This window comes from Varroa jacobsoni, unplaced genomic scaffold, assembly GCF_002532875.2.
Source record: "Varroa jacobsoni isolate VJ856 unplaced genomic scaffold, vjacob_1.0 scaffold_1140, whole genome shotgun sequence".
Classification (NCBI taxonomy): Eukaryota; Metazoa; Arthropoda; class Arachnida; order Mesostigmata; family Varroidae; genus Varroa; species Varroa jacobsoni.
The window spans coordinates 104,163-118,841 of record NW_019214042.1 but is presented as its reverse complement, the minus strand read 5'-3'; the positions used below and the strand labels follow the sequence as shown (position 1 = coordinate 118,841).

General features: G+C 40.9%; 2 protein-coding genes across 7 annotated transcripts in view; one reads left to right on the top strand and one right to left on the bottom strand.

Annotated features, from left to right (window-relative positions):
• Nucleotides 1–326: 326 nt before the first annotated feature.
• Nucleotides 327–4,491, bottom strand: LOC111267005 (uncharacterized). Its single transcript, XM_086971176.1, has 5 exons — nt 4,195–4,491; nt 2,662–2,919; nt 2,036–2,259; nt 1,695–1,920; nt 327–895 (listed from the first exon to the last, which is right to left on the bottom strand). The coding sequence occupies exons 1-5, from the start codon at nt 4,481–4,483 to the stop codon at nt 732–734; spliced, it is 1,161 nt and encodes a 386-aa protein (XP_086827302.1). The 5' UTR covers nt 4,484–4,491; the 3' UTR covers nt 327–731.
• Nucleotides 4,492–8,509: 4,018 nt separating this feature from the next.
• Nucleotides 8,510–14,679, top strand: part of LOC111267002 (alpha-crystallin B chain) — a 35,828-nt gene continuing 29,658 nt past the window's right edge. For 2 of the 6 annotated variants that reach the window (XR_002684368.2, XR_002684369.2), the window contains exon 1: nt 8,510–9,616. The gene's annotated coding sequence lies outside the window, so the exon portion shown is untranslated. The remainder of the gene's footprint in view (nt 9,617–14,679) is intronic. The other 4 variants (XM_022844932.2, XM_086971175.1, XM_022844928.2 and 1 more) reach the window with 3 other exon arrangements.

The window sequence follows — 14,679 nt, the reverse complement described above, 5'->3', positions numbered from 1 at the left end:
AACACTGTTTAACATATTCAAACATGCTAGCAGAAACTTATTGATGGTTTTCTACATGTAGTGTTCAGACCTTTTTTACTCACAGGCGGGGTGATACTTTGCGTGAAGGGATGAGAAACACTATCGGCAATATATGTAGTATAAGATTTTCATGTAAATTCAAGCAGCATTCGTCTTGGGAACCCTTGCTTTCCTGCCTGAAATCTGTCTATATGGCTCTATCAACAACAAAATGACGAAATTATGTTGATACGTTAATAAAGTTTGGTTGTCATAACAAGAATTGATGTGTGACGAAAAAACAGAAAAACCCGATGCACAATTACTTGCGACTTATATTATTTACTATAACAATTATAGAAAGGAGTCAGTACCAATGAAGAGAAACTGGCATTTGCTCAAGCTGTAACACTTCGTACCATGCACCCTTGCCGCCCAGCTAATCAAACAACTAATGGCGTCCTCTTTGCCCGATGAGTTATTTTCCGGTTAACCTCTGCTATGGCCGGAAGGGGCATACAGGATAAACTTAACTTACAGCTCACATCCAATTAAAAGTTTCTTGTTCGATTCCGAATGTGCAATGAATAACCGTTAATCAAGCTGATCGACGTTCGTGACCTGAACAATGATATCTTAAAAGCAATAGATTTCGATTAGTCTCGGTGAGCATGGAGAAATTCCCCACGGAAACGCAGGATGGGTGCCCCAGGGTTGTCTGGTCTCATTAACTAGTTCATCTTACACGAGTTTGTGGCTTTCGTGAGCATCTGCGAAAATTCGTTCGTATCTGAGTCGTCAGCTATTCTAGTCGTGACTGCTGTCGGATCTTCCAGGCTGCCCGTGGTGATGATAACATTACTTTTTCCCTCAATGATTCTGCGAGTTCGACTACCTGTCCATCACACAAAAATTAAACGCATTACTTGCTTTGTATTTTATCTTTACTTCTATAATATTAAAGATAACTGTAATAATATACACGTCCTGTGCTGTGGCTACGATACGTAATAAACACTAGTTGTGCCGTTTCACAGTGCCCGCTTGCTTTTCACAGTCAAGCAAACCGATAGACTGGCGAACAAATAATCAGGCAAACCCCCCCCCCCCCCCCATAATAGATTTTTCTCGTATTCTTACCTATCATATTTTCGACGTTTAGCGTGCGTAGCGTAAAAGGCTCATTACATACTACTGACTATTTGAAGCTTACCATAAAAACCTCTTCACATCGGACTGGCTATATGGGTCGAATTGTATTGACCACAAAGGTCAACCGCCCACAAGACAGAGTGAGTTTTTAACCTAACTTACTAATGACATAATACGAGAAACCTGTTTAGAATTTTAAATGTTAAGATGATTCTTTTCAAGCTGGAAATTTAGCTATTTTTTTTTCCAAAAAATTCAAATATTGGTATTAGGTGACACGATAAAGACTAAAGCCTTAATAACGAACGACCGTTTGATCGATTAGTTCATCTCGTATTCTGGTAAGCTAATGCTGCGAATATCGAAAGTAAATTTTGCTTCGTTAAACGCCACGTTACACGCGGGATGGAAGAGATCACCGTTATAACGGGTTCTGGCGTAACGTCTTATGACCGTCGATGTCGACGCTACGCGTACGAACAACCTAGAGACCAAGTCGAACTACGTTTATACATCGGTGCGGTCACCCTTTCCTAAACGACCTTGTTTTCCTATCGACGCTCGTCTCGCGTGCGTACTTCGTCTGGACATTTTCCGCGCTGACATCCCGGCCTTTTCTTTCGGATCGAAATCTAGTGCACCCTCTTTTTTGGCCCGCTCACTTCGAGAAGTGTAGGCAATATTGCGCAGTTCCTGTTTTCGCTTTTGGTTCGGCTTCCCATAAAAGTTGTTTTGCGGTCGGGCAGCCACGCACTGCGTCGTCATATTCTCCGTGAACAAAAAGAAAAACTACTGTTAGCACACTTTATTGCGCTTATAGACAATGTTCCATGGAACATGTATATATCTCTGCTATCATCATAATTAGAATTTGATTGCATACTTCCTCTAAGTTGAAGTTGACTTTTTTATCTGTGGAACTGCTGGAGTGAGTTGACTTGCTTAAAGTTGCACTATTGCTCTGAGATGATCGGATTATAGGCGGTTGGGCTGGATCTGTTGAAACGCCATCCAACTCTGTTAGATAAAACTCATCTGCTCCTAGCATCTTTTTGTTTTTTCTCCGATACCCAGTGTTTCTTGTTGACCTTTGCGGATGTTCTTGCCCTACAGATCCAACAAGCAGTATTCATTTGTTACGCACATTGTTTATTAATCTATTGGTCCATCGTATTCATGATGATGATCGACGCGTTTAGCTCATTACCGCACGTCTGAAAAATAGACATGTCTACCTTTGTAATTTTCTAGTGGACAAAATTATTTATCCAGTAGACAATCCCGTAGTGAAATGCAAAAAAAGGAATGTAACTGAGACACGCATCGATGATCGAACATTCAATAAGCTCGCTAAGTGTTTATCCTATGGTAACCGTAGCTAAGCTTTTAATACATTGACAAAAATGCGGCTTTCCTATTACCGTTCCCAACTAATAACCCGTATTCGTTTAACACCGCGACTACGTCAATCTTGATTGTTTTTGCTCAGGGATGTCCAGGTAGACCCACCTTCAGATAGTTGTGTTTCAAGTCGTCGATCTCTCGAAGACAGGACATTTTTTTGGTATCTCCGGGTGTCGGCAGGTGTTTTTCTTGGTCCGATTGAGTCCTTAAACTCGTCATCGTCATGTTGTAGGACACTGGATGGTATTGCTCTGACCTGGTGGTGGGGCTTGAGCATGTTATGCAGCCGCAGTATTGGGTCATCAGTGGGTTCGTTATCTACGCCGACTGGCAATACGACGTCGGATACTATCAGCGGCGGCTCTTGAGGGCAAATTTGTCAAGACGGTTGCATTATGCAACGTGAATTTCAAATGTAGTTACAACCTTCACGTAACGATTCGACGCGCTCTAAACGCATTCTTCTTTAAGACCACAAAACTTAGAACCAAGATCGAAGTAACTACCTAATGTATAATAATAGAACAGATGCTAGAGCGTTTCAGCTTCGTCTCTAGGCTGTCATATTTCAGTGCGTACATGTAGTTTTTTTAGCTGCTCGTTCGCTGAACACATGTTACCAGTAATATCAAATGAATTATCGAAGTAGATTTGTAATCGATTTACATGAACAAAGGCCACTCGACGTATCCGTGACCTCTTTTTCAGAAACCATGAACGTTCGATATTGCTTTCTGTCTAAACGTTCTCATGGGACCCTTGAAGAGACTGCCGTAACCGAGGTAACAGAGCAGATTATGGACAATCTCTCAGGTCTCTTCATTGCAACAGGCTCTGACAGAGAGGCGGTAACCGATTATCGAAATCTGGCTGCATTAGTCCTACATGAATGATATAATGAAAGCTTTCTAAGAGATCATGAACACAAAGGTAAGGGTAGTTTGTTATAACAACTAACTACATAAATAATGAAGACAATTTGGTAACTTAATTTGATACTAACAGAAATCTCACTGGAACATAGTTACTGCTATAGCTTTTTTTAAAACGACCGGGGACTGAGCTGCTATGTCGATTCATAATCATAATAATAACTTTTGTTATCACCATTTGCTCCGTGTGTTTGTTTATTATCGACCGTATGACTAATTATAGTGTTGACTTCGTCTGGGTTGAGAAAAGTGCGGAAAAAATGCCATTGGTACTCAATTTACAATCTTCTACGTTGAGAACAACAAAAGGATCTGCTTTGACCTAGAGTAAGCTGACGCCACAGGTAAAAGTAGAACGATGAACGGAAAAGTGACGACCCCCTAACGGTTAGTACAGCGTACTACGTAGGCTGAAAATTATAAGCCATTGATAAAAACAAATTATATAAAATATAATGATAACATAGGATTGGCCGTAATGATATGAAGGAAAAGTGCGTTTTCACTGCAAAAACAAATTATTCGTTCCTCATCAAAGGCACAGCAATGGCGTAACAAATGCGAGATGAAATATTTTTATAAACTTCCAAAGGTAAAAATATCTACCCATGTTTAGGTACAGCGTTGCACTGTAATGAGCTGATCTGACATCATAGTACTTACGATAAGTTTTCGAACTTTTCCTCCCTAAAGATCGTTCACTTACCTTCCGCCACTTCCAACTGTTGTTTTCTCGGCTTAAAGCTATAATCCAACGGGTTGTCGGTGGCTGGGGATAGGACGTGATGGGTGTTAGCAGCGAAAACTCTTGGATCTGATTGCTTTTTTCCTAAAAGTGAATCACGGACAGGAAAAGATGCAGAAATGGCGTCCGAACGTTTAACTGACGTTGAAATTTCCTCACTAGTTATCCGCTTGCCCAATTGAGGTTGCTCCCATAGCTGAAGATTCGTATCAGAGGTGGCCGGATCCACACACGGTTCGACGTCAGGCATGTGTTGAGCTTTAGGCACTACGAAATGACTTCAAAAATTGTACAAATGGGTGCTGGTGCTCATCAATGCCCTACTATATTAATCGACTAGACTCAACCCAATAATTGATAACGCATTATACAGCTTACAGCCCCTAATTCATTGCAATGTTCTGTAAATTACTTTATCATTAGACTGTGTGAGGTGTCGCCTTTTCATGTAGGATTTAAGAATATCGTCGAATCTCGACAGTCAGGCCAAACGGACTCACAAATTACGCAACGATCTCAATCACAACGAATCACATTACGCAAACGATATAAATTAAAGGCCAACTTTTATTAAGGCCGATCATTTGTCCGAGCGGTTTCAAATGCTAAGAGATCTTTCAGTAAAACATTCTTAAATGAATATTCTTGGCTTGCAGAACGATAGGCTAGCTGAAGCAGATGCCCGTGCGAAATAACACTTTGTGCGGCATGTGCGAGAACTATTATATATAGTAAATATATAGTAAAAAAAATATAAAGTAAGGCAGAACATTCAATGCTCCTGTAGTAATGTTCATCTATGCTGGTATTTCCTAACTTCCCTAATTAAGTTTAACAAGTCCGACTTTTTAGCTAAGCTTGTTTCGCCACATCGAAACTTAGGCTGTAGTAGAAATATCATGCTTCCGCATAAATGTGTTGAACTAGTAGGTAGGTATGAAAGGTTGACGTCGCAAATTAATTGGATACCAACGATTTTCGAAAAGTTTGCGAACTCGAGCTGCTAAACAATATTTATGCGAAATATTGTTATGGAACAGTACTTTGTCTAAAGTACTTACCCCATAAAAGCACGCATCACTCCATATATAGCGACATAAAGATCATTGGTTCCGAAAAGCTATCAGCCACAAACAGCTATCAGATAGACACAGAACGAAGTTGTAACAAGGTGCTCCAAACATAATCCCGATCCTTGTTAAGAGAGAGAAGGCGCTCACAGAATCTCCTGCTGAGCACCAAATTATAACGTAGGGCAAAGACCCGTAATTTTCTCTTACAGACTTGTTTTTTAAACGTACTTATTTCAAACAATTTTTCTAGCGATTTGCAATCAACATAGCCTAAGCAAGGCCATCGAGGATTCGAACCCATTTCGCCAGGATACCAGTCGTTGCTGCTTTCCCATCGCTGTAAATAGTACGTAGTTCTCAAAAGTGTTCCCTGACGAAAAAATGTACAAAATTATGTGCGGTGTAAGACACCTATACCATTTGCGTATAAGCTCTCACTGTCCTATTCAAGCATATGCTCTACATGTTCCAAGAGATTACTCAAACACTCTGCTGAGGAATGACAGAGAAACGTTCACCCTTCATGCAGACTCAAAGTAACAACATAATTTGCTCTTTTGAACTTACCCGCCTGTATTGATACAATTTTTCATCGACATCCTTCGTGGATAGACAACCAAAGGACAGTTTATACTTCCATACTGTACACACATCGTTAAAAGACCCAGAATCAGGTTTTCAGCTCAATGTTGTTTATCTGGTCACATGGTCAAAACGGTAATCGGGTTGCTTCCCATACCATCATAGATATGTTAAAAGAAGTAGTAATTTTAATGCTAAAGTTTAAAAATTTCAAACGAATATCGGTGCTTATCACAACAATTGCGTTTATTGGTTCATGCCAACGATTAAATATTGATATTTGAAAATGCATAAAATTACAAATAAATATATATATATTTGGTCATCTGCATGACGTCTACCCCTCATTAATAATATGTAAATACCTTCGGACATATAATTTCAGAGTAGGTATGAAAATACTTGGTAGTTGGTATCGATCTATACAGAGAACTTTCAGTGTTCGAGCTCAATCCCAGATGTCAATGCTCGATCTATACTTTTTCAAGCATTGTTTATCTCTTGAAATTGTTGTAAAAGTGTGTAGAAGTGAGACAAATATATGAGTATCATAATAGTCACTGTCTCTATTGGGCATAAGCGAACAGACATATGTAGAAAAGATAGCATAGTCCCGTTGAATACTGTTTCAGATCAACTGATTAAAGACAAATAATGATGGCGGTGAACAGAGCTATGAAAATTTACAACTCACTATTCTCTGTTTGTTCATCTTTTTTCTAAAGGTTTTCGAACACCGATATACGAATTAAGCTATATACTCCTCGTGTTTCCACAATGGACCAAATGAAACTTGCAAAACTGACTGACAAAACAAATGCTTCGTATGGACACAGGTCCTTTAATTATAACCCTCTAAGCTATGTTTAAATATGCCAGTATGTGCCCAGTTTAGCCCGAAATTCAATAGTAATCCTGAGGCACGTAACATCTCTACGAATATATCGGGGAAAGGGAGCCGACCCGATATCGATGCAGAGCGGATATAGTTATGTGGATGATCCCTAGATGTCGCTGCAGAAGCAGAGTGATGTAATCACTGTGATCAAATATCGTGTAGAAAATAACAAATGATCGAAATTGATCACTAGTCAACAAAAGGACCTGATGTTAGTTTCCTTCGTTTATGAACAGATGAGGGCAGCAATAGTGTTGGGATAGCTCGCTTTAATTCGTAAACGCCTTATTCCTTCGACTCGGGAAGATTTTAATGTGTATACTAAGAAATATTCATAGTGGCACATTAAAAGGTCGAAATTCAACACACACAATTGAAACATACAGCTGTCATTGGTTTTTCCTCAACGGAACTTCACACATGTTCACCTGCGCTTTACATTTAGCTGGTAGTCAATGCTTTTTATTCAGCATATCGCTACTCGTTGTTGTTCTGCACCATAATAGTTTGATCTACTATAAATACCTACATATATTTGTGGGCGCGGGAAATTGCTTACCCTCCAATTCTATCGGTTGATCCATTCTAGTCGTCAAATCATTAATTATCAGATCTTCTCTCAATTTCCATTCATTTATCGCTTCTTCGTTGGATTTTCGGCTGAGATCAATGGCTACCCCACGTGCCTCTCTTTCAGCATCCTCTGCTGCCGACGGATCTTTGAGATGTTGTGGAACCGGCACGTCGGAGGGGACATATACTAATCTAGTGCCCATATTATGCAACCCCTGATATTGTTGCCCATTGTGTTCTTCCTCCATGACACACCCGCAAACGAGTGCGATCAGTTCTTTGCTCAGCTCTAACCGACCTATGCCCACTTCGTTTTCCAGTAGAATCCAAAACAAGACGCTGCGAAATTATTTTTTATTAGAATTTCACTAAAACATGGTGGGCTTATAACAGGACTCTTCGCTTTTTCAGCTTAGAACATTTGATGGCTTACAGAAAAAGCTGTTATCGAAAACGACTGCTTTTTCCGTGATACCAAGGCAAAAGTTCCTTCAAAGGTACGTAATCCATTGACCCATCCTTAAGCCAGTTCTCTTTAATCTACCTATTATTATTGAAGTCAAATTATAGAGACACTAGTACTATACGATTATCAACAGTGGCTTAGGGACCGTGGCAATGGGCATATCATCAATACACGGAGAGATCTTTAAGCTGTTTTTATAATTTGCGAGTCATTATTACTAAACGCTTCTATTAACAAAAAGTTGCCCAGTCGTCAAAAACCATTTCTAACGTTCGCTGAAAAGCACGATCTTATATTGGGGCGTACTACAGATTAAAATTTCAGCGGCTAAGTTATTAAAATAAATGCGTACCTTTAGCCCGTGTTGAAATAGATGACGTATCGACATCATAGATGTTGCTTGCTGTGAAATACCCGTGAAATAAGGGGGCACGGAAAGCCTGATAACGACATTAAAGTGCATGACAGGCCACACTAAAGTACGACCCAGACAAGTAGACAGTGGATTTTTCTAAACATTTTTCTAGCGAGCTTCCGTCAATATTTTCAAAATAATAATACTTTTAGACTAACTACCTTTTGATAAATCAGCTTCAGATAAAGAGGCTCGTCATTTTTTTCACGTAGTATAAATCGTATTATTATAGTAAAAATCCAATTATCTGGAATTTTGAAACAAGCCATTTGGCACATTTTTAAACAACATTCCCTTGACGCCCCAAAGGTCTCCATACAGTGTAGCTTCAGTATGCTGCGATATGCTGGTATTTTGTGCCCACCATATTTCTCTACTGACTCGACGACGGGCTCGAAGAAGGCTTTTTCTACATGTAGAGATCTCCCCTCCTCCGCGTCCTTTAACATAGACAGAGAGCAGTACGCCCTACATACATAGCAAACACACGCGTCCTGTGTGGTATAGGTTCCTGGCCTGCTTATTCCACCTCTCGCTTCCACCAGCGGCACCGTTTGACCACTATGGCATGTCTCTACGGCGCGCGCATCCCCTTACCATCACCCGGTTGCCATTGTTATTGCCTATAGTTTTTACCCTCTCCCAACAGCCGCTGCACTTACCGACCGTGAGCCAGCTGGAGCAGGTTCTACTCTCTATTCGCCGTATATCAAGCAGAGCCTATGTTGTCTGCAGAGCTGTAACGCGTCGATAGGCGTCAGCTAACTTTATACGCAAGCGAATGAAGGGAGCCAACGACGGTAACGCACATTGCGGCAGCGAAGTATCTCTCTTACAGCGTCGCGCTTTTTAAAGCCAAACGGTCGCACAGGTTTGACTGAGTGCTACGAACTGCTGTTTCTACTGCCGTTACGGCTGCCGCGAAGGGCCAAAGTACTGATCGACAAGTCAGATGTGGTGGCGAACACCTCGCGTTGTCACTGGCGGGAGAGCAGTGATTTCTATTTATCCGTCATGTCCATCAGTTGTTGTTGTTTAGGCGGATACTTGCCATAGAATATTTGCTGCGCAACAAAAAGTGCTTTACAGTGACAATGAAGTTACAGCAAACGAAAGACTATCGTCGGGTATAGCTTGCTCTGCCTACCATCCGATGAGCGTTGCGGCATCAAACGAGGTACGCAATACATTGCAACAGTAAAAAAGTATCAGCCAGGTCAAAGAAGCGAACAATTATAGTGACTGTGACCGTTTTCGTGACCGGCGCCCACTGGAACCTCTTCCGCCCGCGAAGAGGCTTCTTCACCAGTCGTACGATCAAAAATACAGACGGACGAACGTTGTCCAGCAAACGTTTCATTCCTCTTGGAATATAAGTAAGTGTGTTGAGAATTTCGTTGCTAGCTCTGAAAATGCGATACTCTTCTAGCCAATCATATTAGGATTGTTACTTCCTTAATAACACTAATAAGCTGAAGTCTAGTTCCTAGCTGCAGCTAGGAACTAGACTTCAGGATCTTGAATCTTGCTTTAGGACGCTCCATAACGGAATCAACTAAATAATTAGCTGAACAAAGGCACGTCCGACGTTCGAAGCTTTTCGATACGAACTTAGCGGAACTTCCAAGTGATACGAAGCGCTCCATTGAGCGTTGAACAGACGCCGGCAGGCAAAAAGGGGTCCAGGGTGACATTTAGGTGGGCCGTGAACTCGGTGCGCAGAGCCGGTTAGGTCCGGACCCCCAAAAAGGGTCGAGTGTACACTGTGGCTGTGTAGTCAGGGCTAGGTGTGGCAGGTCAAAGGCACACCACCTTGTGAACAAGCACGGTTCACACTTAACGCTTATACGTTTTAACCTATATTGTCCGTACCCCTCCGACATTAATGAAATGAATTCGAAATTCAATCAAATGTTCGTTTTTTCGCGTGTATAAATAGGCTAACGTAACGATCGCAGTGCGTGGCTAAAAGGAGTCTTTTCTCAAAGACGCACTATTTTCTGCACTGCGTGAGTGCACGTTGTAGACCCTTTATAGTATGTAGTGTTTGACCTGTAGCAGAATGCGGCCGTACAAGTAGATGACGTGATCTAGCTTGTTTCAAACAAATACGAGCGGGCATAAATACGAATTTGCCCTACAGGTTGTCCTATATTCTACTGCAACTACACGTCGCTAGAAGATATGAGTGTTTACTTTTTCAAGTAAGGCAATGCCTGTGTGCAGATCGACCTGAAGAAGGTTGACGATTTAATACACAGTTTGCAATAGCCTTGATAAGAAGTGTAGGATTTCCTTTTGAAGCTTTGTGCCCTGTGCTGCTTAGTAAACCTGCATTAGGATAAGGTCTGTACGGCAGTAAATACGTAACAAAGTTAATTTCATACGTCGTCTAGATGTTTACACCGTCATATTTAGGCTCAATGTTTGTGTCATAGCATAATGCACACATTCCCAATTACTATTTTTAACATTTTCATCAAACCACGATTGAGATTAAGGGCACGACGAATTACGGCCTCTTACTTCGATACAGCAGAGTATTCTCTATTCTTTTTACGGCAAAATATACGTTCTCCAGTTCCCTAGGCTAACACGCAAAGCATATTCAAGCCACGGTTTGGAGCAAAAAGATCTAAGCTTTCCAATTCTACTCGGTCTTTGAAGTAATGTACCTAACTTGTCATAAAATCTTAGCTTATGTCACGTAACAACCGGTTCGTTTCAAGCTCGTATTTGAGGTTGTTTACGTCAACATCATTTTTAAACTAGTAAAGAACCATCAGCGTGTCGAGTCACTGGAGCCAACCGCAATCGCGCGCGCCCAGCAAAACTGCAGATCCCCACAATGTTACGTAAATCTAGGATATGCGTTGATGCATAAAACAGTATATCCAAGGCGGTGATATTACGGTGTCCTATCGTAGTCATTTTTAAAGGACACTGCGTTTTAGTATTTGTTTCAGTGCTTACGGCCTCACAATTACAAGGTGTAAGACAATGCAAAAAACGTTATAACTGAAGATGGACAACACTCACCACGAAACTTTCCTTTGTCATCATTATTTTCATTATTGTTGGCCGTTTCTCTTCGGAATATTAGCGTCTAGTATTGTTTTTAAATCCTTTACATTTTTTTTTAATTTAAATATTTTTTTTTTAATAAAAATTGCGATCGGCTGTGTGAAACAGGCAGCAAAGAGAAACTTCATTTGACCGTGCTTCATCTGGAGATTAGCCAATATGATGACAGTTTATTCATCATATTTAGCACCTAACAAAACTGCAAAGATTGGATCCTTGCTTATTTTTACCCACGTTAGATTACGACGAATGTTATAACGTAGCTTATGAGGAATGCTAATGATATTTACAGAACGATACTCCTTTCAGATCAAAACTGTTCTATGTTTTCTGCGAGCAACTGCCCCAAAAGCAACTCAGAATCCCTGAGCACTGTGTTTAGGAGCTGCGCGTAAATAGGTCTAAATGAAGTTCCGAACATATGTAGAACACTTTCCGTATTCCGATCTTGTAATCAATTAACGACGCGGCAACTAATGACCCCTTATTTTTCTACTAGAGTTAGACATGTATTTTCTGAACTATTCAGTACCTTTATAAATAGACAATAACTATTACCCTACGAAAGTTCATTTCTCTGGCGCAAGTATTTCGTATCGAATTCGCAGAGACCTTGTTCTAAGGAACTATTTGCAACAATGGGAAATAAATCGTGATCCTTAAATCCTCTACGTGACGTTACCACGATGATTCAGAAGAGGATCAAATGGCCAAGAATCCATATTGACAAGAGTAACTCTTCAGAACACAAGAAGGCAACTTCGATAACACCGAAGAACGTCAAAAGAACGACCAATTAAATTATTGCGTTAACCTGTTTATCTGAAACGTATGCAACCTAGCTCTTCCGAAGTATGCGCCGAAAAAAACAACTGACACTTACTAAGGCCAATATTTGATCAGCTCGTTAAAAAATTCACAATAACATGAGATGTATAATTGTAGGAAGCTTCCATGTATTCCACGGGTGACGGCCCTTCAATTAATTTGAACTCTCGGTTTTTCTATTGTTTATCGCTTGTAAGAGTAGAACTTAGAAACGCTACATGCTGCTGTTGTGCTATCATTGTCATCATCACGAATCTTCTGTTGGGTTTACGTCTCTAAATGGGTTCCGGATAAACAGTATCAAAATCACACGGGGGCACGAAAGCAATCCCACTATTCTAGTCCGATATGGATCGAGCAGGTAGAATGTAGAATGGCCAATGAACAATGGCTTAATAGCCAACTATTGCAGAGAGCCAGGTAATTTCTTCAACAGACGGGGCTAATATGATATAATCGTGAAACTGTTGAAGCTAATACGTAACAGGGACTCAAGGACAAGCTTGTGGATCGTTTAGCCAAGGACAACATTGCTCGTAAAGCTAGAGTCAACACTGTGAATACTTCAAAGGTCGAGCCTATTTATGGCTTATTGTAGCATTTTAACCGTTTGTCAATCGCTTGTCCTTCAGAAATCTGCCCGAAATCTTTCTCATGGGTAACCTTTCTGCCGATTATTGAATATTCCTATCGAAAGCTACTTTTAACAATGCTCTCTTGAACGACTTAGTGGAAAGTTCGATTTAATGAAGACTCATTTGAAGTCGACGACATGTCGAATCTAAATAGAAATCATAACAATAATGTTAGTTACAGGAACAAAAGCCATTTCTGGACTGACCTCGAAGTGAAGACACTGTTGGACCGGCTGTTGAGAAGCGGTCAAAAAATATTGTCATACAGCACTCCCCGTAGAATACTCCATAAAGAGTATTTTACTTATAAAAAGTTATTTATAGCTACGATACGGTACCGGGTATTTGAATGACAGGCGTTACGTTGAACTTTGCTAAGACTACATTTTTAACGATGTAGGGAGGAGAACACACTCGTCGTTATCAGTACAACATCGTATGTTTCCTACTCGGTGTGTTTGTTGTAGCCCAAATCGTGCCAAGTCAATTATTGGCAAACCTTTGACTGTTACCCGTACCGTTAGATGTCTACCATCCCGGTTAACACTTGACATAGAACCTCTAAGTCAACTAGCCCTAAAATTTTATCAGTAGGCAGTATTGTTTCCAATGTACGGGTAAAGCTAAACCCTAGACTAATGATGTGAGCCGGCACTGGCAGCGAGTATAGTTAAGGATTCTGCCTATAAAAGCTTGTCCTTCGATAGACAGCACGGAATGATGCTGGAAGCTTGCCGTAAACTCTGATATACAGAAAAAAAAAAGGCCACTTGCATAGGCATTAAGAGTGTAAAGCAGATTATGACGGTGCTAGATACTTGTGCTTCTGGTCCGTCCCTAAGGATACGCTGAGGGGACACCGGCAGACAAATCAATATTATGATATCGGTAGTAAAGTAATTGACTCTATCCTAGCGTAAAACAGTAAATTCAGCCGATAAACGGTTCCAAACAAAGCGAACTAAAATAAAAATTTTGTTTCTTTTCCTAGTCCTAAACTGAAATGGTGTAGTCTAACGTATGACAGACTTAAATCTACGCATATGATACATAGGCACAGGCCCGTGTCCATGTTTGATGTTTTTGTTCCTAGATTTTGTTCGTAATAGTATTGCCTACAGTTACTGCCTAAAAAGCTGTAAAGCGTTACCAGTCTATTCTTCACTTTAGGCAGAGTTCTCATCAGCTAGCTGGAAGAGTTCTATCACTATCTTTGCCCTTTACCATTTCAACCCGAACAGTTGCGCGAATTTCATTATGATTATTGCCCTCATCTGGGCAACCTAGCGTGTAACGGTTCCATTGTAAACCACAGTAGGCTACAACGAGAAGAAGAAGCGAAAAGGGGCCAAGGTGGGAATAAGTATAAGAAAGAAAGCTTGAACCGAGACCGCATTTTCGCAGGGCTGTACTTTACCAGCGTCAATATTGCATCAGTATGCTCGTAGGAATAGCGGCAGACAACTTCATCTGTCCTAATAATAACAGCAGCAGCAGCAGCAGCGATTGGTGGCCATGGGGTATGGATCAGGCTATACTTAACCTGTTAACAGTAATCGGACGGTCGGACGGTAGGCCGGTTAATTGGTCGATATTTTAATAGGGAATGGTCGAAACCGTGGGTGTGAGAGTAAACTACGGGATCACTCAGGTACACCATCAGGTTGGACGGTAGTCGGTCCATAGATTCTTACTGTCATTACTATTGCTCATTCCATCCTCGCTTTTGCTAACAGATACTTCTGAACTGGGCTGAGCATACTGGCCCTGCTACTAATGGCAATAGTGGTAGCAGCTTTACGTCGAGGCGTCAACGCTGCCGGCCGCCGATGGACGGCAACGCCGATATTGGCCTTGGCAAAGGCCGCTGCTACTTTAGCGAAACAATCAGA